The sequence below is a fragment of the Ruditapes philippinarum genome, unplaced genomic scaffold (assembly GCF_026571515.1).
Source record: "Ruditapes philippinarum isolate M1 unplaced genomic scaffold, ASM2657151v2 ctg8335_1_1_1_1, whole genome shotgun sequence".
NCBI lineage: Eukaryota > Metazoa > Mollusca > Bivalvia > Venerida > Veneridae > Ruditapes > Ruditapes philippinarum.
The window spans coordinates 1-25840 of record NW_026861629.1 but is presented as its reverse complement, the minus strand read 5'-3'; the positions used below and the strand labels follow the sequence as shown (position 1 = coordinate 25840).

The 25840-nt window shown below is 32.7% G+C and overlaps 2 protein-coding genes across 3 annotated transcripts; both read left to right on the top strand.

The window, feature by feature from the left end:
• The first annotated feature begins 3370 nt into the window (after positions 1–3370).
• Positions 3371–11404, top strand: LOC132716350 (zinc finger protein 782-like). Its single transcript, XM_060699609.1, has 7 exons — positions 3371–3443; positions 4413–4594; positions 5286–5480; positions 5912–6517; positions 7177–8279; positions 10093–10311; positions 10914–11404. The coding sequence occupies exons 2-7, from the start codon at positions 4416–4418 to the stop codon at positions 11216–11218; spliced, it is 2607 nt and encodes an 868-aa protein (XP_060555592.1). The 5' UTR covers positions 3371–3443; positions 4413–4415; the 3' UTR covers positions 11219–11404.
• Positions 11405–17679: 6275 nt separating this feature from the next.
• LOC132716349 (zinc finger protein 37-like) lies at positions 17680–23422 on the top strand. 2 transcript variants are annotated; one of them, XM_060699608.1, is made up of 5 exons: positions 17680–17880; positions 18439–18585; positions 19102–19842; positions 20753–22002; positions 23169–23422. In XM_060699608.1, the coding sequence occupies exons 1-5, from the start codon at positions 17699–17701 to the stop codon at positions 23405–23407; spliced, it is 2559 nt and encodes an 852-aa protein (XP_060555591.1). In that variant the 5' UTR covers positions 17680–17698; the 3' UTR covers positions 23408–23422. The 2 variants fall into 2 exon arrangements, with proteins under 2 accessions (XP_060555591.1, XP_060555590.1); XM_060699607.1 differs by having other exon boundaries at positions 18391–18585.
• The last annotated feature ends 2418 nt before the right edge of the window (positions 23423–25840 follow it).

Below are 25840 nucleotides of genomic sequence, written 5' to 3'. Positions count from 1 at the left end.
CCAACAGGGACTTTAGATTCTTTCATGTGAGGAAGCTATCTAGCTAGCTTACGGAATGTTGGTGGTTTTACTCTGGTGCCCGTTCATGTCTGAAATAATGCATGGAAGAGCACCTGAGGTCTTCCTCTACCAGTAAAGCTGGAATGTCGCTAAATGACCTATACTGTGTCAATGTGATGAAAAACCCAATCAAACAAACATCAAGTCATGTCGGATGCACATTTTCTTTGACTGGACAGGACAAACTTTTTTCTCAATGGGATCTTACCTCTTTTTGAGAGCTATATTCAATTTGTTGAAATTTATAAAGAATATTACTAGAAAATTAACTATTTAATGTTCGTGGTTCTGCACATATGTTAAATATTCCTGAAATAATGTACCAGTTTAAACTTAAGTTTTAATCCACCCCCTCTAAAATGTTTACATTTTACACAGCAAAAATTTTATTAAAGATCTTGCCTTGTTAAAATAAAATAATTTTTCATTTTGAAGTAGGCTGGACTTATACACATTTGTAGATCCCTTCTCCATAATCTGTCTGTCCATCTGTCACAAAACACAGTAACTGCAATATGCTACAAGGTATAAACTACCTAATCATCCATCAATACAACTGCTTATTTGGCTATCATCAGGCAACAATGTGTTTAAGGTAGACCATGGGTAATGGACACTATAAGAAACTGTAAAATTGACAACATAGGACAGTTATATGTCTTAAAGGTCACCTGTATGCAAAATTTAAATAAAATTTACCGTGTGGTTTATGAGTTATGGATATATTTCTGAACTAAAACTTTGCTATTAGAAGGGCTTTTTTTCAGAAATGAGGAAACTCTAAATAATCTATAATATCATCATTATGAAAAATGTTTTCCTATTGCTCATTGTTAAGAAACAAATAATAACATTCAGGTAACAAATTACACGAGCAAAATGATTGCTTCTAAACAAAATGTTTTGAATATGTATAAAAATGTTACCCTACCCCACCCACTTTAAACTTCCCTATATAAAAAGCCTTATTCAAAATATCCCTGAAACTTACCACAATGAGGAACCGTTTCCAAATTTTGCTTAAATTTTCTTAAAAGTATATTAGTTGATCATGTGAAATATAAAATACTTTTACCGTGTAGTTTTTATTTTTATTAAACTCTGAAAATATCTGGTATCATATTTTCTATTAAATTTGGCATCGATTATTTAGCAAATAAATACCTACAATAATTATATAATTAAAATCAAACACTTTTTTCTTCCATTAGGGATCTGAGAGATACATAAATAATGTTAAAAAAAAAAAAGTTGCCCCTTCTGGGGTTTTAACCCATGCCACTCAAGTTCAATGCAGTTGACCAAAGATACTAGTTTATTTGAATACTCTTCAAAGTGGAGGTAATGCATTACCCATGGTCTACCTTAATAATTGCTTAAGAAAATAAAAATAGGCCTACCAACAAAAGATTACCATGAAATTTGAATTAATGGTAATCTAAATTGTTGAATAAAGTTGGAACTTATTGGAATTGTTGTAATAAGCACAGACACTTACGGTGTGGAGCTTAAAACGCCTTTAAAATCCAAATAAAATGTATATTTGTCAATCCCAAATAAGCCGTTTTGAAAAAATTTCACATTTCAACTTCTACAATATTATTATAGAGGTTGAAATATGAAAATTTTTCAAAACAGCTTATATTAGTTTTTTTTTTATATATATGATCTGTACATGTGCTGGGATTGACAAATATACATTTCATTTGGATTTTAAAGGCGTTTTAAACCTGCAACTTGACTATTTAAGCCACTAGATGGCGCTGGGGCAGATTTTCATGGTATTTTTGACATGCTTCACATCTAACAGCCCTTTTTTGAAATAGTAAAATAACCAAGAAGTATTTTGCCTAAAAACTTTTTGTATAACTTCTTTGCAACATTTGAAATAAAATGGCAGAGAAAATATCACAAAAGATTCACTTAAATGTACTTTGTGAAAAAAAAAATCAGTTAACTTTCAAAAATTTGAAAATCCCGGGGCGGAGTAAAATGGGGTCATGAACTGCAGGTTGTAAACAAATACACATGGCAGTAGAAACTTGAAATATTACTATAGGAAGGGAGCTGCTGATCAGTAATAACAAATGTTATCGTCTGCTATAGTGTTTGTTTACATCAGCTAAATTTAGCACAGGTACAGTGTCCTTTGCATGATTTATCTGATAAACACGCCTACAAAATTCTCCCTACCATGGCAGGGATTTTTGCGGCTTTAAGCTCCACACCCCAAGTGTCTGTGGTTGTAAGCATTCAAGTCAATGAGATTCAAACCATCAACCCTTGCTGAAGGGGTTGAACTTTCTTGAACCTTGAACTGTAAGACTAAAATTGTTTCAGGATAGAAATATTCAAATTTAGCAGCAAAAAGTAGCCTATTATTGCCTTTTGTAAAACAGCAAAGATGTGAGGTTTGCCAGGAATATTTCATTTATCTTATTCTGGATATGAAGGTGTTCCTGAGAGTATTTGTCTCATCAGCAGGTTCTGGTAAATATACATGTACAGCAAATCATTGTACAATATTAAAACCCCAAAAGCTTGAAATATAATGAACAAATTTTTTCATGAAAACTAACACATCTATCTACATCTACATCATACTACTTTAAAATCGTTAACGATTACACTAAGCATTAATATATGGGTTATGTACAATGTATTATAAATACACCATAAAAGTATAATGCATTAAATTCTAAAAGACAGATAACCCATGAAGGGCATTCTTGCTCAGATATTTCCCTTTTATTTTTTAATATTTTCATAATTTTCTCAAAAAACCCATCACAGATATTCACTTCAAACTTGAAATACTAAAAAAAAATACTTCTTAACAAATTATCAGAATTATGCCCTCTTTTCTACTTTCCTTTTATCAAATTGGGACACTTCGATCTTGGACAGCTCTTGTAATTTCTAAGGCACACCTAGAAAGCTTATCAAGTAATCTATCATTTTATATCAAAATTATTAACATTGATCCATAATAAAAAAGCTAGTAGGTGTGCCGTGTTAAAGTTTACCACAGGAACTTGAAATTCTATCACTATTAATGATAATATGCAAAATATACCCAAATCAAATCAAATCAAATCAAAATTTATTTATTGTCGGTATACATATATAACATTTTACAAAACATAAGCTATGTATAGCTTTTGACCGACATACACGTTTATTTATAGTATATAGGGGGTATATTTGGATATTATAATTAATATTGGTTATTTGATAGAATTTCAAGTTCCAATACAGAGATGCCGGGTTTTATATCTCGCCCAAATCACTGAGTTACTCCCCTTATTTTATGTTACGCCATTTGCAAGTAAAAAAAAGGTTTAGAATCGGTAAGGGCAGTGAGATATTAATCCACAATCAAGGTAACGCAAAAGCTATGTCAACAATTTAAATCTTTGATATATCGTCATGGAATTATTTTTAAAACAGAAAGTGTTGACTTCAGACTGTAAACAGAAGAAGTATTTTCACAGACATCTGGGGTCTGGAGCTTCAAACTCCGTAGGCGTAACATCCAGATAAGATGTATATTTGTCAGTTCTAGCACATAAATGTATTATATGTATCAATAAAACTGAATTTGTTTAGGAAAACGATTTATACTGCAATGTCTATTATACACACAAAATAAAAATGTTAGCTGGAAAAAGTCCATCGCTCGGAAAAAGTCCTCGCTCCTACCCTCAAAATCATCTTGCATTTTCTTCCATTTCCAAAATTTTCACTCATTCCTATGACCAGCTATTCTCAAATATCATGTCAATTTTGCACTTCATCTTCAATAAAAAAAAACACAATATGCAAAATAAACATCTTTGCAAAATCTTCTGACAAATTCAAACATGGTTCATGACTTTGCTGTATTTAAATGCGTCTCCCTTTGAATGTAAGAACCAACATGGCTATTGTCAGGACATTTAGGAATATGCTGGTTCTCTGCCATTCTAAACACGAGGCATTTGGACACTTCAATGATATTGAAAACAATTACAGCTGGGTAAACATTACCCTATCAAACTTAGTCACACAGTTGATAAAAATGTTTTCTATCACTTTTTCAAAACACAATACAATTTAACAATGTAGACTAGCAAAATTATTAAAAGAATTAAGATTGCATATATGAGCTTCTTATAGTTTCTGTTTGCCAAAAAGGATAGATACACTAAGGTATTTCCATTTAAATATGTTTAAAATTCAAACATCAGTATTCAAACTCTACAAGCAGTGATAATGAATTTGTAGATTTTGTTAAACTTTGCACAAGAATTTTCAATGTGGCAGGATAATGATTTAATTAATTTGTAACTAATAAGAATAATTTCCCACAGGAGATGCCTGACCAATCTACACAAGATTATGGTAAAAGTCCTGGAAAAGGAAAATGTTTTTTTATGCGAAAAGTGCGAAGAAAATTTGTGAATTTAGGTTCAATGGCAGGGAGATGGGCAAAAATCAAATCAAAGAAATGTTGTCAATCAGATGAGGATCTCGCTCGACTTTTGATCAAAAGGTACAACTAATTGTGAAAATAATTTTCTATGATTCATGTTCAGCTTCTTGACTTATTACTTTAACAGTTTGATTATTTTGCATGCATAAATTAAAGAAGTTGACTGTATCACATAACTACAAGTACATGGCAGAAATATACTACAGGGCAGTGTGGTGATTAAGTTTAATTTTTTGTCCTGTAAGTTATTTACTTTTGCATGTTGGTTGGGAATAGAAGCTGTGACCTTTAGATTACTAGTTTAGATAGTCAGTGTGTAACCACTGTACCACACATACACTATCTTTTCTTGTTCAGGAGCTAGCTTTTATTAGTGACCTGATAGTCTGTTTTGTGGTCCTGTGTTACAATCACAGTCAGGGCATAAGTATTTTATGCCTTTTACATTGGTACCCAACATTTGACTGGAGGAGAGTGAAAGAATTACATATCCAGATGTCCTATAAGTTAAAAAAAAATTGATAAACCGAAGGTTTAATGTAAATAAATAGCAATTAGAGGTACTTTACTTGCCCTTGCTATGAAGCTAGCTTTTATATAGTGTTGTAGTAGAAGGCCTGCCAAAGCTGTAAGAGGTTAATTTAAGGGTTGAAATAATTTCTGCCTATTACTGAACTTCTTTTGATTTTGCTTGGTTCTTTAAACAGTATTAGAAGCAAAATAATAGAAAAATGTTACATATATTTTGCAGCTTGTATAAGCTTGATCATCAAAGTAGGTTTGGAGGTCACATTTCCAGATTTTGGAAGAAAAGAATCATACCAAAACATGGGAGTCATAGGATAATAACGCTACAAAATGATGTATGGGCGCTTTGGAGAGAACTGAAATGTGCACTTAACGTTAATTCTAACAGTCAACTTGCAAATATGTTGATCAATGCATGGTAACAATAAAACTTATGTTAAATGTTTGTATGTTAGCAGATTCCTAAGACATTTGTCATCTAGGGACATTCTTTTTTATGTAATTTCTAATATTTCCCCAATACAAACTGATTTTTAGAAATATTTGGTCTTAAGGACATTTAAACAATTTATATAATAATGCACCAAAATAGTACAATTTCCCTTCCTGATTTAGATATTTTATGTCTAAAAATTTCTTATATGCTTGCGCCCCTACCCATTTCCACCGGCCCCTCAACTTTGTACTGTTTCCAAATTTTAAAATCTACTGTCTTCCTGTATCTGTATATCACTGAAGTTTTTGTACAGTTACAAAGAGGTGCTAGAACCAAGAAAACTAGTTTATTGCATTGTTACACATAATATTTTGTTTTTTGTATTTACTATCAATTTATAATGCAATTTTCAGGTATGACAGAGCCGACTACATACAGAAACTTTGTGATGTCCATAAAGCTAGTCAACAGGCTCCAATAAATGAGACCCAAGTGATTGAGGTTGTGAAGAAGGAAGCTGGTGTGGCTGAAGCACCTTTGAATGAGACCTCAATGCATTTGAATCTTGTGGAAAGTTCCCATGTTAATGAGGCTTTCATAAATGAGACATCCATGAATAGGCACCTTGTGGAAGATGCTTCAGTTGATAAGGCTTCTGTAACCGAGGGCTTTAGGAAAACATGTAATCATCTTGTAGAAGATGCCCCTGTGAAACATGCTTCTGTGAGTAACACCTCAAGGTATAATTACCTTGTGAAAGATGCCCCTGTAAATGACACTTCTAGGAATAACACCTTCAGGAATAAGTATCTTGTTGGAAATGCTTCTGTGAATAAGGCTCTTGTTGAAGATGCTTATGCAAGAAAGGCTCCTGCGCCTGTGAATGAGGCTCCTGTGACTGAGGCCTTTAGGAATAAGTTTCTTGTGGAAGATGCTTCTGTGAATGAGATTCCTGACCCTTTGAAAGAGGCCCTAGTGAAGCAAGAAATAATGACAGATCAATCAGACAAGATTAGCAGGTACGGAATGATAGTTACTGTTTAATTTGACTTGTCATGTAATGAACAGTTTGATTAATTTGACTTCTCATGTAATGAACAGTTTACTTAATTTGACTTGTGATGTAAGTTATATATAATTTCACATCCAATGAATTTGTAAAGCAAACAACATAGGGTCTGGACAAGACCACACACAAATAACAGTCTGTCCTCAGGTGAGCACATTGGGGCCAATGACCCCCTTGTTTCAAATGAAATATTCCTGTTAATTATCCAGGCTATTATTTTTATAATAGTCAAACATGCTGACCTATGAACAGCTCTTATTTTAATGAGGAATATAGTACATGTTTGTACTGCCTCATTTATATTAAAGAGATTAATATTTTTATCATTATTACATATTTATTAAAGATATAGGCTGTCAGTAATCATTTAATTTGATATTAACATTTAAAACAAAGTACATGAATATTCATCAAATCAATGCTGTAGCTGCTTCTGTAAAATAATTATGATATATTTCCTTAAAATCTGTTTAGTATTTGTTTGTTTCATTTTACGCCTTTTCCCAACAGTATTTCAGTCATATAGGCGGCTGTTTAGTATAAATGTTAATCAGATATGAAATTTTCTTGTAAACTTTGTGTAAAACTCTCAGCTTATATTATATTTAGTGAACCATGTAGAGAAGTGTCGCCAGAAATTACATGTCCAAATGTGAAAGAAGAATGTGTTAGTGAGCAAGAAGAATGTGTTAGTGAGGAATCAGAGTCTGACACAGAAATTGAAGATATAATGAATTACCTTAAAGCTGATAAGAAAATGATCAAGATAACTGAAGATTCTACTTCTACTGAAGATAATGCAGATATAGGAAACAGAAGGAGAAGCTCAAGAGTTCAGTCACGGGGTTACAGGCCTAATTATGCAACCTTGGATTGGATAGATAACCATGAGAAAAATGTGGTTACAATGGAGGAGATACAGAAAAATGTAAGAAGAAAGTCTACTTTTCTCACTGAAACTGTAGTGACAGAAGATGATGAATTTCAAAATGATTTTAAAAGTAAAAAAATTGGTAAAAGAACAGTAAAAGATCTTGATTTTTTTCCTGATGATATTGACAATGTTAAAGATTTTAATGAAAGTGATAATAGTTCTGAAACTGATGAAGAGGAAAGCTACATACTGGGGAATGAAGGTGATTGCTTGACTGAAAGTAAGACATCAAATAAAGATATGGATAAGAGAAAAAGAAAAATCAGTAATTCAGTTGATAAAAATTGTAAGAAAAGGAAAAAGCCATGGGTTCACATAAAATTAGAAGAGCATCAGGACAAATACAGTATAGAAATTGTCAAATCATTTGCAAGAAAAGATCGTAATGTTGATTTAACAGAAGAATTGTTCAAGTGTTTAGTATGTGGCAATTTCAAGTCTACAGCAAAAGATTATTTTGAGGCACATATTGAAAAACATGTGAATAAGGTCTTGGAATGTGACAAATGTTCTTATGTTGGTTACTCTGAATCAGTGTTATTGAAGCATAAGTTATCTGTAGGTCATGTAACAAGAAGAAACAAGTTTATGTGTGAAATATGTGGACTAGCTCTATACACATCAGAAGCTAGATTGTCACATATTGGAAAGGAGCATGGCGACCCTCAGTTTCAATGTAGGTTCTGTGATGAGAAGTTTGCTACATATGGTAGAAGACACTGGCACCATAGAACAGTACATTCTGACCACGTCAAATATTGCTTCAACTGTGAAACTGGTAATTTTCATATTCTCTGTGAAAACCCAAGATTCCTTTAACATCTGTGAACATGAATAAAATTTAATCTTTTGCTGGTAAATGACCTGAACAATTAATGTGATTTCACAGTTTTTTGCTGTAATTGGCTATAACTTGAAGAAGACTTTATTATACCCCAGCACAACAAAGTTGTAAGGGGGGTATACTGGAATCAGCTTGTCCGTCCGGCTGTCCGGCCGTCCGTCGGTTTTTTCTTGTCCGACCAATAACTTAAGATTCCTTTGACCCACAGTCTTCATATTTGGCATGGAGGTTAGTCATGATTAGTAGATGACCCCTATTGATTTTGAGGTCACCAGGTCAAAGGTCAAGGTCACAGGGACCTTGACTTCAAAAAGCTTGTCCGCCCAATAACTTAAGATTCCTTTGACCTACAGTCTTCATATTTGGCATGGAGGTTAGTCATGATTAGTAGATGACCCCTATTGATTTTGAGGTCACCAGGTCAAAGGTCAAGGTCACAGGGGCCTTGACTTCAAAAAGCTTGTCCGCCCAATAACTTAAGATTCCTTTGACCTACAGTCTTCATATTTGGCATGGAGGTTAGTCATGATTAGTAGATGACCCCTATTGATTTTGAGGTCACCAGGTCAAAGGTCAAGATCACAGGGGCCTTGACTTCAAAAAGCTTGTCCGCCCAATAACTTAAGATTCCTTTGACCCACAGTCTTCATGTTTGGCATGGAGGTTAGTCATGATTAGTAGATGACCCCTATTGACTTTGAGGTCACCAGGTCAAAGGTCAAGGTCACAGGGACTTTGACTTCAAAAAGTTTGTCTGCCCAATAACGTATGATTCCTTTGACCCACAGTCTTCATATTTGGCATGGAGGTTAGTCATGATTAATAGGTGACCGCTATTGATTTTTAGGTCACTGGGTCAAAGGTCAAGGTCACAGGGGCCTTGACTAAAAAAGATTGTCCACCCATTATCTTAAGATTCCTTTGACCCACAGTCTTCGTATTTGGCATGGATGTTGATCATGACCATAAGGTGACCCCTATTGATTTTGAGGTCACTGGGTAAAAGGTCAAGGTCACAGGGACCTTGACAAAAAAAATATTTTCCCCTCAATTGCTTAAGAATGCCTGTCCGCAGTGTATTGTTTTTGACATTTTCACATTTGAAGCACGTAGAATACATAACTTAGCAATGCACTGGCTTAGTAACCTCAGATTTGGCAGGGAAGTTGTCCTTGAGCTTTAAATGGCCACTGTTGATTCTGACAAAGTGGTATGCGGGGGTATTCACGCCATGATAGTTGCAGTTCTAGTTGAACTAGGTGAAATTAGTGAATTTTGCTACAATTGGCCATTACCTTGTTTTTGTCTATGGATTTGACAAAAGAACAATTATGACAAAACCTGTTAGTTGAAACATTCAAATATGACATTGGTCGTTATTTGACTTGGACCATCAAGGTCAAATTATTGAAATTTGCTTAAATTGTCATAACATTGTTATTTATTTACAGCTTTGATACTGACATGGACAAAAGAACACATATGACAAAATTGACATGTTGAATTATTCTGATATAACCTTGACCTTTATTGCCAAGGTCATATTATTGAAATTCACTTGTCATAACTTTGTTATTTATTTATGGATTTGATTTATTCTCTGACAGAAGAGCATTTATGACAAAACTAATATGATGATTAATTCAAATGTGGTTTTAACCTTGGCTCTTGTTAATACATGTATTATCAAGGCAAACATATATATTCATGTTATTAACTAACTTATAGCACTGATCTGCTTTTACAGATTACAGACACTTAAGTTTGGAAGAATTTAAAGATCACCAAAGTTCTTGCAAGGTTTCACGTCAATGCCAGGTTTGTGGTGTATTCCTGGCATCAAAGAGTGGATTAAACAGACATATAAAACTTACACACATGAATGAGAGAAAATACCAGTGTTCTACATGCCCTTATTCTGCCAAAATGGCTAAAAGCCTTAGACAACATGAATTGAGTCATAGAAGTAAGTTAATTTTACCCTGCAGCTTTTCTTTACTTTAATGACATTTTGCCAAATGTATTTGGTGTGTACTGCTGCAAGTTAAAACAATTTTTCATTTTGCCATCCTATAAAGTCTGTTTTCTATACAAATTGCACACATAATTCTGGTCTGCAAAACAAGATGGCTCCTAGACCTAAAAATAGAAACAACCTTAATATGACCACTCCACCTTTAAGGAACTCCAAAGCAGAGACATAGATGTTATCTATGTCTCTGTCCAAAGGAAGTCCAAAAGCCTGAAAACATAAAATTTGAATTTCTTCCATAAATCAGCAGGGTCACATACATGTACTTGGCCAGACTACTCCTCAAAAACTACTCAAACTTTGCAGGAATGATCAGTATTAAGTTTGATGGTGCATATTGCCTTTATTTAAGTTTGTCCTGACAACTCTTGTACCACTAATATCGGTCACAATGATTATTCCAGAAATACAAAGTGAGCAAAAGATTTGGAATTTTGTATGCAAGTCATTAGTCAAAATACCACACTGGAGTCCCTTTAACAGTAATGATTTTGTGATTTTAAGTTCACATTATTGATTTGTTCATTTATTTGCAGGTGATCATCAATTTTTTTGTGACAAATGTACATTTTCATGTGTTCAAAGATACCAGCTAAAGTCTCACATGAGAACACATACTGGGGAGAAGCCATATAAGTGTTCACAATGCAAGTTTGCAGCTGCATGGAATGTTCAGCTAAAGGAACACGCCAAAGTTCATGGAATGGAAAACACAGTGGCATGTTCACATTGTGATATTGTTTTTCGTAACCAAAAAGCTTTAAAAATGCATGACAAAAAAGATCATCCTGAAATTCAATCAAAAAACGCGACGATAGTTTATGTTCATACTTGTGTTTAGTTTGTACAACAGGCTTCTTGATGAATAAGTTTTGAACATAAATTAGGGATAATATGTTTGCCAGAATGACAAGGTGATTATTGAGCATGATGTTTTAAGATCAGAGATATACATACAATATAAATAATACAGCTCCATGTGAAAATGTACAGAAATATTTTCATGTAAAATAAAAGATAAAAAAAAATCATTTTTAGCTCGACTTTTTTTTTTGAAAAAAAAATAGAGGTATTGCTACAGTCAGGTCGGCGTTGCCATTGCCGTTGCCGTTGCCGTCCGAAAACTTGTACCTGGATCATAACTTTTTTATTTCTTTGTGTATTGTCTTCATACTTGGCCACAACAACCCTTGGGACAAGACCTTTCAGTAGACCACACTAACCTTGACCTTCATCCATAAATGACCTTGACCTTCAAGGTTAAAAGTCCAATTTTTGCTTGTTCATGCTGTTATTGGCTGTAACTTTGTTATTTTTGAATGGATTGTCTTCAAACTTGAACATAATAATCTTTAAGGATATCCCTTAAAAATAACCAGCCAGACCTTGACCTTCACTCATAAATGACCTTGACTTTGAAGTCAAATTATTGAAATTTTCATTTTTTTGGCTTTTATTGGCTGTAAGTTTGTTATTTTTGAATGGATTGTCCTGAAACTTGAACATAATAATCTTCAAAGATTACTGTTAAAGATATACCGGAAGACCTTGACCTTCACACATTAATGACATTGTCTTTGAAGGTCAAATTATTTGAAATTTTCATTGTTTTGGCGGTCACTGACTGTAACTTTGCTATTATTGAAGGGATCAACTTCATATTATTAGAGAACATTCTTAAGGACCAGACCTTGTTGTTTATCAAACCCAACTTTGCTTGGGCTCTTAAATGACCTTGACCTTGAAGGTTAAATTACTGAATTTTCTCAGATTTGTGCAGTAAATGACCATATTTAAATATTTATTGGTGTGTGTGTGTCTATATATATATATTTACAACAACAACAACAATAACTAAAATTGTGTCATTGTTTCTATTTATAGAATTGCGTCATTGTTTCTATTTATAGAATTGCGTCATTGTTTCTATTTAGAGAAATTGGGTCATTGTTTTTTGGGTTTTTTTTATAGAAATGCGTCATTGTTTCTATTTTTAGAGATTGCATCATTTTTTCTATTTTTAGAAATTGCATCATAATTTCTATTTTTAGAAATTGCATCATTTTTTTCTATTTTTAGATATTGCGTCATAATTTCTATTTTTAGTATTTTTAGAGATTGCATCATTTTTCTATTTTTAGAAATTGTGTCATAATTTCTATTTTTAGAAATTGCGTCATTGGTGCTATTTTTAGATATTGCGTCATTTTTTCTATTTTTAGAAATTGCGTCATAATTTCTATTTTTAGTATTTTTAGAGATTGCATCATTTTTTCTATTTTTAGAAATTGCGTCATAATTTCTATTTTTAGAAATTGCATCATTGGTGCTATTTTTAGAAACTGTGTCATAATTTCTATTTTTATAAATTGCGTCGTAATTTCTATTTTTAGAAATTGCGTCATTGGTGCTATTTTTAGATATTGCGTCATTTTTTCTATTTTTAGAAATTGCGTCATAATTTCTATTTTTTAGTATTTTTAGAGATTGCATCATTTTTGCTATTTTTTAGAAATTGCGTCATAATTTCTGTTTTTACAAAATTGCATCATTGGTGCTATTTTTAGAATTTGCGTCATTGTTGCTATTTTTAGAAAATGCGTCATTGTTTCTAATTTTAGAGATTGTGTCATTTTTTCTATTTTTAGAAATTGCGTCATAATTTCTATTTTTAGAAATTGCGTCATAATTTCTATTTTAGAAATTGCGTCATTTTTTCTATTTTTAGAAATTGTGTCATTTTTTCTATTTTTAGAAATTGCGTCATAATTTCTATTTTTAGAAATTGCGTCATTGGTGCTATTTTTAGAAATTGCGTCATTTTTTCTATTTTTTAGAAATTGCGTCATTGGTGCTATTTTTAGAAATTGCGTCATTTTTTCTATTTTTTAGAAATTGCGTCATAATTTCTATTTTTAGAAATTGCGTCATTTTTTCTATTTTTTAGAAATTGCGTCATTGGTGCTATTTTTAGAAATTGCGTCATTTTTTAGAAATTGCGTCATAATTTCTATTTTTAGAAATTGCGTCATAATTTCTATTTTTTAGAAATTGCGTCATTGGTGCTATTTTTAGAAATTGCGTCATTTTTTCTACTTTTAGAAATTGCGTCATAATTTCTATTTTTAGATATTGCGTCATAATTTCTATTTTAGTATATCTAGAAATTGCGTCATTTTTTTCTTTTTTAGAAATTGCTTCATTTTTTCTATTTTTAGAAATTGCGTCAATTTTTCTATTTTTAGAAATTGCATCATTGTTGCTATTTTTAGAAATTGCATCACTTTTTATTTTTAGAAATTATGTCATTTTTTGTATTTTTAGAAAATTGCGTCATTTTTTCTATATTGAGAAATTGCGTCATGTTGCTATTTTAAGAAATTGCGTACTGTTGCTATTTTTAGAAATATGCTTAATGTTTCTATTCATATATATACAAAATATATAAAGAAAACTAATGTGACAAGACAGACAAACTAAATTTATAAAAAGGAAACGTTAATATATGTTCAAACCTTTCTATGTTTGCGTTTAGAAAAAGTAAAAAGTCGAGCGTTGCCCCCGCCCGGCGGTGGCTCTTGTTTTCTGTTGTTACTTAAATTTCTATCCCTTGTTAGTTTTTTATTATTCACTTTCTTTGTTATCCCATTACATGAAAGCTGCTTGTTGTCTAGAAACTTGTGTTGTGATTTTCATTGTATAGAGCTGTTCAAGGTCAATTAAAGGTCAAGGTCATATCTGAATTATTCAATATCGTTTGTTTGGTAGAAAGTCTTGTTTTATCAAAGTTGAAATCAAATCCCTGCATGGAAATTATGACAATTTTGTACAAAATACAGTAATTTGACCTTGACAGTCCAGGTCCTTAAATGGCCAAGGTCACTCCAATCTTTCAGAAGGTCTTGTCAAAGTATGAAGATAATACATTTATTAATGACCATGTTACAGTCAATTTTGCGGTGAGCCAGGCTGCAACATCATGAACATGATGGATCAAACAGTCTTCATAATAATTTATGATGTTACCTCTACCAGAGGAGAGCTGTACACAATTTGATGACTTTCTAATGCAGAATGATGCTTTCTTGCACATCGGACTGGCGTTTCCGTTAGTTTTACCCATGCCGGAAATTTCATCTGGCATGGGGGGTTCCAGATGGGTCGCGTGCTGTACAATGGCACGATAAAGATGACGTCATTTTACCGTTATGAATAATTTTGTAATTCATACGCTGTTGAATGAAAGTAGTTACGGTTGAAATGATATAAATTTTCATTGAAAATAAATATAAAGAATTTGAAATATAATGGAATATGGTAGAATATGCAAGAAAGAATATCTGACATATGTTTGCGGTTCGGATCGGAATATTCGTCCCTCGGCAGGCCTCGTTACCGCCCAATGGGCGGGTCACTTCGGGACGGATATTCCGATCCGAACCGCAAAATATGACAGATATTATTAAAAAAAATAACCACTAGTTTATGCTGGTGGTTCCGCACAGATGTCATAATATTCCTTAAATAATGTACCAGTTGTAACTTGACTTACACACGCAATCTATTCCCTCTAAATGTAAAGAGTAAAGCAATGTACATAGCAAGTAGTTAACATATGAATAATTGTATTGAACAAAAGGCAAATGCCTGTGAGTACATATATACAAACATATAATACAAGTGTTTTTTGGTTTTGTTTTTTTTCCAAAATAATCAGTGGCAGTAAAATTATATATAAATCGTCATAAATGTATGTCATCGTAAAAAATTATAAATTATCACTGCATGCCATAGTAATATGAAATTAATTTTATCAAGTATGGCAAGTATTATCATAAAAATAGTAAATATCATACCATGACTTCATCGTATCATTTTGCAAACTATAAGAGGCAATTGGTGAAATAACAGTATCAATCAATAAAAATATTAATGCTTTTATGTAAATGTTCTCATTTGAAATATTTAATTTGACTTTTGTAGTACATTTTGTATTTGCAAACTGTTATACACCTATCATAGACATCGTCAATAAGATTTTGAGAAATGCAAAAAGTAAACGTTAGTAATCAGCTTTACACACAAAAATATATATTTTTACCAAAATAGAGTCTCCTACAAAGGAAAAATATAAAATTATACTATTTTGTGGAGGAAAGTGACTCGTGTTTAATATAAAACTATGCTACGGCGTTCCATGGCTTTAGTGAGCAAGTAGATCTACAGGGAAATTAAAACATTTTATGGTTATCTCTTGCTAAATATTTATGTTAAACTTTCTTAAAGTTTGAACCGTCAGACTGAGATTGGAGATTGTTTGTTCAAGGTATTCAGCATCAAAATATGCAAATGTTGCAGCAAACACTATATAGCCTCTTGACTTTTGTGAAACATTAAAGACGTGATGGTTGGCCAAGAAATATCAATATGAATATTTTATTCATATCTTTCTAGCTTGGAAAATGTCTCTGAATTTTTTGTGGATTATTCCCTGCGGTCTGGAGACCGCAGGGTATTGGTACGCGTTTAACTTTTGAGGCATGGAGGAGCACGTGACCTGTTTCGGTACATGGAGGAGCATGTGATCTGTAAACCGTATATGATTGGTTAATTGACCTTTTCGAAAACCCAGCTAAATACCGTTTGCCGGTACGTTACGGATTTATCTGTAGGGAATTAATCCGAATTATACCTATTTGGGAACAAAAAAAAACTATTACGTGATATTTCTAATTTTCTATAATTATTTTACCGTTTAAGGTGGAAAAACGTGACTTATGTGTTTGAAAATTATCAATGTTTCTTTAATATCTATCTCAAATTTTACAAACATAAATTGTTTATACTGAAAATCTACAAAATTAAAATATTCGTAGTGGCATCTGCCATAATAAATAGAGATATTTTCTGCGTAAACTTGTGTGTTTACTTTATTTATTTTTTGCTCGGAATTATTCATAAATTTGAAGGCCTATTTAATCATTTTCTTAAAAAGATTTAATTGTTTCATGTTCTAACTTCTCCGGTCTTCAACGGTCACCAATTTTCAAAGACCTTCTTCTATATTGATCGATTATTGTCAACTATATTTCTGATACAAACGTTTTTTTTTTATCCCCCCCCCCCCCCAAAAAAAAAAAAAATCATATTGAAAATAGTTAAATGAAATATCTTTATATCATTAAAATGTTCACCGCAGGAAACCATTTTACTTGTACACATGTGTGTATATAAATAATAGTAATCAATGAGCACTACTGTATAAAAATTAAGAAATAATAATGAAAAATATCCAGGGAAATTCACAATGAACACTCACATAATCATACCAATCTGAGTTACTCCCCTTATTAATTGTGACGCCATTTGCCAGTAATGAAATCAAGTTCGAATTTTTATGTATAGAACCATTTTTTGACGATATTAATTTCTAATACATGAAAAGCAAGGTCTATATCAATAACTGTAAACTTGGATGGATAAAGTGGTATGTATATAACTCGTTTTTCATCATAAAACCTGGAATGAATGGAAATGCCAATAATCAACGAAACCACAGTGACACCGCATATTTTCAAAGGGGTCCGACACACTTGGGTGTGTTCATATATAGTGTAATTAAGTTAACTTACACAAGCAATTTGACAAAAAATATATGGACAAATATTTTATATAGAGACATATTTGTCCATATATTTTTTTGTCAAATTGCTTGTGTAACTTAATTACACTATATATGAACACACCCAAGTGTGTCGGACCCCTTTGCATATTTTGAGAACTGTATATATAGAAACCACAATAACTTGATATTAAGTCACAAAATATGCGTGTATATGAGTTCTTGTCTGCGCATCTCAACTCTCTGTAACTTTTATTATTGACAAACATCTATCTTAATTCTATCTCACAATAATGTGGTGACGTAGACATGCTCTGATGCTTGCACTACTGAAAACGTATAAGTCTAGCTAAAGATACTTCAGCGAACAGGTTTTATAGTACTGCTAGACCTGTTCTGTCGCACAACTTCAAAATAAAAGTGACATATAAAGTTATGGAAGCTAGAACTAATATAAGTCATGCCCCTTGTGGTCGATTTGCCCCACCCCTGGGGTCACTTATTTTACATAGTCTTCCTTTCCCAAAATTCAAGTTTAAAAAATAATGAAATCTTTAAATATCTTCTTAGAAGCTGCTATGCCTAGAGCTAAGATAGACAATTGTTTTAGATTGTAGATTATCTTTGCACAAATGTTATCGGTGATAACTGGATATTGCTGTAATTTGCAATTAATTAGATATATTTTATTTCCCACAGATGGTATCTGTCCAGTCTTCAGAAGATGATGGTAAATATCCAGGACAAGGAAAAAGTCTTTTTATGCCAAAAGTGCAAAGAAAATTTGTGAATCTAGGGTCAATGACAGGGAGGTGGATGAAAATCAAATCTAAGAAATATTGTAAATCAGATGAGGACCTTGCTAGGCTTTTGATCAAAAGGTAGGCCTGCAGCTAATTGGGCTTTCATGTTTTTAATCAAGACATTTTTCACAGATAGGGGAAGTGACCATTCCCTTAATTTTTGGATAATAACAGAATGTTTACTTAAAGGGGGAGAAAAAACTTCATCAGTTTATTATATCTCTAACAATGGTACCCATCATAGAGCTAGGAGAAAAAAAATATGAAATGAGTGAAATAAAATATAATTATGTCCCTTAGAATCTAAATCTGAGGATTAACTTGACAAACTGGAGGAAGTTTATATATATTAATAGCAATGAAAGGTGCTTCACTTGTCCTTGCTGTGAAGTCAAGTGTTTAATATATAGTGATGTGCCATGTGGTAGAAGGTCTGCCAAATCTGTGAGAGGTTTTAAAGGAGTTGGGACCCATGTCATGGCTGAAATAAATGCTGTCTCATACTGTACTACTTTTGTATTTGCTGGGTTCTATAATAGACAGTATTTTAAAGCAAAATACTAAAAAAATGTATTTTTTTCTTTGCAGCTTACATAAGCTTGATCAACATATTAGGTATGGTGGTCATATTTCCAGATATTGGAAGAGAAGAAACATACCAAAACTTGAGAGTTATAGGATAATTACACTTCAAACTGATGTATGGACGCGCTGGAGAAAAATGAAATGTTCACTCCAAGTTAATTCTAACAGTCAATTTGCAAATGTGCTGATGAATGCATGGTATCAAAACAACTTATGTTTAATTTTTGAATGTTAGCAGATTACTGAAAAACATTGTGTTCATGATAATGTTTAAAAATTGTATGCAATTCTGGAACATTCTTTTTGGCAAAATATCTTTGTTATTCCCATTTTGCCTTTTTGAAATTGTTTGCAGACTGATTATTCAGAAACTTGCTAACAGTTTTTTTTAAAAATATTCAATAATACTAGTAATTAGAATTTTAAAATAAGAATAACTGTCACATTTGAACAATTTAAGCATGTATTTTATAAAGTGCATCAATATAATAAACATTCCATTGCTTCTGATTTAACGGCTAGAGTCACCTTGCCCCAGAACCCATCCGCTCTGTACTGTGCTTCAAAATCTTGAATTATGTTTTCGTGTACAGGTGTATCACTAAGTACTGATTCAAAAGTGGCCTTGGTGACGAAAAAAATTGTTAACTACATAGTTACATGAAGAAATTTGATTTTTTACATTTTACTATCAATTTATAATACAATCTTCAGGCATGACAGAGCTGAATACATACAGAATCTTTGTGATGCCTTTAAAGCGATTCACCAGGCTCCCATAAATGAGACCCAAGTGATGGATGCTGTGAAGAATGAAGCAGATGTTGCTGAAGCACCTGTGAATGAGATTTCGATGCATAAAAATCATGTTGAAAGTGCTCCTGTTGATGAGGCTTTTGTTAATGAGACCTCTTTGTCTATGAATAATAAGGCTCCCATGACTGAGGCCCTCAGGAGTACATGTAAGTATTTAGTGGAAAATGCCCCTGTGAATGACGCTTCTGTAAGTAACACCTCCAGCAATAATATCCGTGTGGAAGGTGCTTCTGGGAATGAGACTCCTGTTACTGAGACCGACAGGAATAAGAACGTTGTGAAAGATGCATCTGTGGATAAGGCTTCTGTAACCGAGGACTGTAGAAAGACATGCAACTATATTATTGAAGATGCCCCTGTAAATGGCGCTTCTGTGAATAACACCTTCAGGAATAAGTATCTTGTTAAAGATGTTTCTGTGAATAAGGCTCTTGTGACTGAGGCATTTAAGAATAAAGTCCTTGTTGAACATGCTTATGCTCGTGAGAATCCTGCCCCTGTGAATGAGGCTGCTGTAACTGAGGCCTTCAGGAATAAGTTGGTTGTTGAAGATGCTTCTATGAATGAGATTCCTGACACTTTAAATGAGGCACTAGTGAAGCAAGAAATAATGCCAGATCAGTCAGACAAGATTAACAGGTATGGAATGATTGTTACTGTTATGAACAGTTTGTTTAATTTCACTTGTCATGTAATTATTAAGGAATATTATATCCAAAAATGAACTTGTGAAGCAAACAACATAGGGTCAGAACAAGACTGCACTTTAAAGGTCTTCGATTTTTGAAGAAATGTTAGGTTATCCTCTACATTCCTGGCATGGGCATCATAAATGGTATTGATTTAAGTTTTTCATGCAACTTCTTGTACAACATCATATCTCATCAACCAATAAAGATATTTGCTTGAAACTTCAAATATTATTTGAAATTATAATTGAATTTTACTGAATTATAGTTTTTTTAACTTTATTCATGTTTTCCCAACAATAGTAAACAGAACGCTTTTTACAAGACTCAAAATTCTGGTATGGATTTTGAATGAATCATATCCCTTTTTGAACATTCAAAATTCTTTGCTCAATATTCAAGACATATAACTATTTCACCTGTATTTTTCAAATAAAATTTTCCTGTTACATTATCCATGCTCTTATTAAGATAATGATATTACTTAATGTGTTTTAACTACAAATAAAAGAACGTGTATTTATTGAAATATGCTAAAAAGCTTCTAGGATTCTTCAAGTGAGGAAACTATCCAGCTAGCTTATGGAACATCAGTGGTTCTACTTAGGTGCCCGTTTGTGACTGAAATAATGTACATGTATAGGGGGCACCTGAGGTCTTTTTTTACCAGTATAGCTGGAAAGTTGCCATATGACAGTATCATTATGGTGCTGCAGCATTAAACCAAATGAAAGTTAATACTGTTGAAGCTGCTTCTGTAAATTCGTATTTGCAAGAAATGTTATAGGTATAAATGTTGATGAAATTCCGAATTCCTTTGTAAATTTTGTGTAAAACTCTTGGCGTATATCTTTTTTTAGTGAACCATGCAGAGAAGTGTCAACAGCATGTCAAAGTGTGAAAGAGGAATGTGTTAGTGAGGAAGAAGAATGTGTTAGTGAGGAAGAAGAATATGTTAGTGAGGAAGAAGAATGTGTTAGTGAGGGAGAAGAAAGCGTTAGTGAGGAATCAGACATTGAAGATATAATGAATTATCTTGAAGGTGAAAAGAAAATGATCAAGATAACTGAAGGCCCTACTGAAGATAATGCCGAATTAGGAAACAGAAGAAGGAGCTCAAGAGTTCAGTCACGGGGTTACAGGCCTGATTATGCAAGCTTGGAGTGGATAGATGACCATGCGAAAAACAGTAAAGATAATGTATCTACAAATGTGATTACAATAGAGGACAAACAGACATATGTAGGAAGAAAGACTATTTCTACCAAGGACATAGGAGTGACAGAAGGCGAGGATTTTAAAAATGATTGTAAAACTAAAAGAATTGATAAAAGGAAAGCAGAAGATCCTGATTTTTTTCCTGATAAAATTGACAAAGTTGAAAATATTAATGAATGTGATGACAGATCTGAAACAGATGAAGATGAAAGTTACATACTGGGAATTGAAGGTGATTGCTTGACTGATAGTAAAATTTCCAATAAAGATATGGAAAAGAGGAAAAGAAAAATTGGTAATTCAATTGCCAAAAATTGTAAGAAAAGAAGAAAGCAAGGGGATAATGCAAAATATGAAATTCAAAAGAAAGAAAAGACAAAAAAAGACAATAAAAGCGATCAGCGTTTGGAAAAAAAGCCATGGGTTCACATTCAACTAGAAGAGCATCAGGATAAGTACAGTAAAGAAACTGTCAAATCATTTGCAAGAAAAGATCGTAATGTTGATATAACAGAAGAATTATTCAAATGTTTATTATGTGGCAATTTCAAATCTACTGCAAAAGATTATTTTGAGGCACATATTGAAAAACATGTGAATAAGGTCCTGGAATGTGACAAATGTTCTTATGTGGGTTACTCTGAATTAGTGTTATTAAGGCATAAGTTTTCTGTTGGACATGTATCAGGAAAAAACCAGTATATGTGTGATATATGTGGAATAATTCTGTACACATCAGAAGCTAGATTGTCACATATTGGAAAGAAGCACGGCAACCCTCAGTTTCAATGTAGGTTCTGTGATGAGAAGTTTGCTACAAATGATACTAGAAAGAAGCATTATAGAACAGTACATACTGACCTTGTCAAGTATTGCTTCAACTGTAAAATGGGTAATTTTTATTTTCTCTGTTTGAAACCTAAGATAAATATCGATCAAATTATAGTTGTGGAGTCAAAATTGTTCATTGGACGCTAGATGGTCACATATTGGGAAAGAACATGGCAACACTTGGTTTAAATGTAGGTTCTGTGATGAAAAGTTTGTTACAAATAGTAGTAGAATGACCTTGTCAAGCACATTTGTATTGTGACGCTGGTAAATGTATATTTCTCTTTTTGAGACCTGAAGATTCTTTTAAATGAAATTTAAACTTTTTATGGTACATGACCTTGAAGATCAATTGCAAATTAAATTTAACCTTTTTTCTGTTACTTTCCATTCTTCATGTTTAAAACTTAGATTCTTGCATCTGCTGATAATACTAAATTCAATATTTTACCATAGTCAGCTTAAGATGTGAAATTTTCAGTTAATGCAGTGGTAGAGGGTAATGCTGGTATCACAAAATGATGAACTGAACACCATCAAAATAACACAAAGTAAAACATCATACTTAGAACTAACAAACGACAATCTGAAAAATAGTTTATAGATTATCATATATACTTCTTATTACATTTATGATCATTGTCTGAAACCTGGGTGGCGTCTTTTTGTTATAGAGCAGGCAAAAAAGCTGGTTGCTTAATTTTATTGTAGAATCAAGTCCCGAGTTTCCTTGTAACTAGGAAAGAGCAAGGCCAATTTGACTGTAATGTAAACTCTATAGATTTGATTCTGACTGGAACAAAAGAATATACAAAACTGACATGTTGAAATATTCTGAGATGACCTTGACCTTTTTTGACATTGATCTGTCAAGGTCAAGTTATTGAATTGCTTTAATTGAAATGATTTTGTTGTTTATTTACAGATTGTATGCATACTTCAACAAAAGAATACATATGACAAAGATGTTAAATTATTCTGATATACCATTACCTTTATTTGGCATTGACTGTCAATGTCAAATTATTGGAATTTGCTTAAATTGTCATATATTTGAAATTTATATATAGATTTGATTCATTCTTAGACAAAAGAGCATTTATGACAAAACTAACATGATGATTAATTTAAATATGACCTTGACCTTGGCTCTTGTTGATAAATGTTTTGTCACTGAAAACAAATACATGTTATTCATAAACGTTAAGTAATGTATTTCTATTACAGGTTACAGTGACTTAACTTTGGAAGACTTTAAAGATCATCAAAGTTCTTGCAAGGTTTCACATAAATGTCAGGTATGTGGTGTATTCCTGGTATCAAAGAGTGGATTAAAAAGACATATAAAACTTACACACATGAATGAGAGAAAATACCAGTGTTCTGAATGCCCTTATTCTGCCAAAACAGGTCGGAGACTTAAAGAACATGAATTGAGTCATAGAAGTAAGTTTGTTTTACCCTAGATACAGCCTTTTCTTTACTGTAAATTCATATGTTGCCGAATGTATATGGTATGTACAGCTACAAGCCAAAACAACTATTCATTTTGCCACATTTGGTCTGATTTCTATTCAAATTGCACATATGGTTCAGTTCCGTAGAGCAAGATGGCTCCTATATCAAAAATTACAAACACCTTAATATAACCTTTCCACCTTTAAGCAACTTCAAAGGAGGTCCAAAGACATAAAATTTGAATTTCTTTCATATATCGGATGTGTCACCAAACTTATCTGTACAACACTTTTAAAACAACTGGTGCAGTCTCATCAAAACTAATCAGTAACATGTTTAATACATTTTTCTAGACTACTCTTCTTATTTCATCTAAACCAATTTCAAAGAAACTTCACAGGATTGCTTGAAAGCTCATTAACTTTAGCACATTTTAAAGTTGTTTTCAGGTTGAAAGATTTTTGGCTGAGTTTTGGCCTTAAATAAAAAGGTATTTTGGCCTGTTCACAATTTTTGTGTTGCCAGCTGCACAGAAGCTACAAAGTAGTAAAGTGACAATATATGGGAATCACTTCTTTGTCATTTGTATATCTACCGTTATTTATCCGAGAGTACATTTGGATACTTGTGTGACTTGAAAAACAATAAGTAACAATACTTTCTCTTTGATGTCATCCATGCAGTAAGGTTTTTTTTGTAAGCTCACTATAGCACCGAAGGTTCAAGATGAGCTATTAGTATCAAAGGGGTATGCTCCGTAGTCCGTTGTCATGCGTCATCATTCAGCTTCTCTGAAACTGCCAGCAAATTTACTTCAGATTTGGTCTGTAGCACCCTTGTGACAGTCACACTTCAATTTGCTCATATCATTTCATTTGGCCCCTTCTAGGGGTCAACCGTCCTCTACTGAAATAATTGATGGATGATCACTAAACTTTGTATGTAGTCTTTATCAAATTTGCTGATATTTATTTGATTGGCCCCTTTTAGTTGCCTCTAGAGCTAAAATAGTAAAACCTTTTAATACCTTCTACTGGAATAATTGAAAGATGATCACCTAACTTTTTCTGTATCATTCATAGGTAGTCTTTTATCAAATTTGCTCATATTGATTTGATTGGCACCTTTTTAAAGGCCACTAAATGAAAAAAACAAACACTCAAATATTTTGGTTTGCCAAACAAAATGGCTACAAGACCTAAAAACAGAAAAATATCACTTGATAGATTTTGATGATTTGTTGGACAAGGATTATGTCCTTTGGTGAGTCATACATGGTTTTCCTCTACCAGTAAAGCTAGAATCACAGTTTCACTTTAAGGGGACTCCACTGAGGTTTAAAAGCCTAAAAACATAACATTCAAATTTCTTACATAAATGAGTTGAGGCTCTTTAAACAGAAATATATGCAAAGATAGTTAAGAAATATACTTTGAAATGCGTGTACATTGAAAATTGTATTTTTATGCTTTTCTGAACCTAATTTGAGTGAAAAACGTTTAAGCGCTTTTCATTTTGGGTAATTTTTTTACAATTTGAATAATTATTCTGGATATTAAAAAGAAGTGCGCGAATGATCTGAAATTTTTCACAAAGATTAGTGGTCTAAACCTTCATCAAATGGTACATTTATCTGGAAAAAATATTTTCAGTCCCATCATGCCAAAAAACCTCAGTGGAGTCCCTATAAATCCAGCAAAACAAATAAATTATGTCAATGGAAATTGCCTTCATACTAGACAGAATTTACCAGAAATAGAGAAAACAGAATCCCTAAAACTTCCCAAAATATGCAGAGATTTCTTGTACTTTGTTAGTAACAGGGTAGAAAGTTTATGATTAAGATGATGTCATATTTTACATGAAACTTTTCTGTGTGCTTGTTAGTCCCCTACCGGTTTACCGGAGGGGACTTTAGGTTTACCCTCCGTCCGTCCGTCTGTCCGTCCGTCAGCCCATCCACAAAACTGGATCCCGCAATAACGCAAAAAGTACTGAAAATATTTTTGTGAAACTTGATATATGGATAGATGGCAGTATGGAGATTATGCACGTCTTTTTCTTTTCTTCCTATGTTGAAAATTCTGGTTGCTATGGCAACAAATAGACTGAAAATATGGCAAATTTTACACATAATCTGGATCCAGTGTTAACCAAAAAAGTACTGAAAATATTTTTATGAAACTTGAAATATGGATAGATGGCAGTATGGAAATTATGCACATCCTTTTCTTTTCTTCCTATGTTGAAAATTCTGGTTGCTATGGTAACAAATAGCCTGAAAATATGGCAAATTCTACACATAACCTGGATCCAGTGATAACTCAAAAAGTAGTGAAAATATTTTAATGCCAAACTTGAAATATGGGTAGATGGCAGTCTGGAGATTATGCACATCCTTTTCTTTTCTTCCTGTGTTGAAAATTCTGGTTGATATGGGA

Coding starts and splice junctions, on each gene's coding strand:
- LOC132716350 (XM_060699609.1), top strand. CDS start 4,416: ATGCCTGACCAATCTACACAAGATTATGGTAAAAGTCCTGGAAAAGGA. Junction 4,595..5,285: donor GCTCGACTTTTGATCAAAAG/GTACAACTAATT, acceptor TATATTTTGCAG/CTTGTATAAGCTTGATCATC. Junction 6,518..7,176: donor CAATCAGACAAGATTAGCAG/GTACGGAATGAT, acceptor TATTATATTTAG/TGAACCATGTAGAGAAGTGT.
- LOC132716349 (XM_060699607.1), top strand. CDS start 17,699: ATGGTATCTGTCCAGTCTTCAGAAGATGATGGTAAATATCCAGGACAA. Junction 17,881..18,390: donor GCTAGGCTTTTGATCAAAAG/GTAGGCCTGCAG, acceptor TTTTCTTTGCAG/CTTACATAAGCTTGATCAAC. Junction 22,003..23,168: donor TTGCTTCAACTGTAAAATGG/GTAATTTTTATT, acceptor TTTCTATTACAG/GTTACAGTGACTTAACTTTG.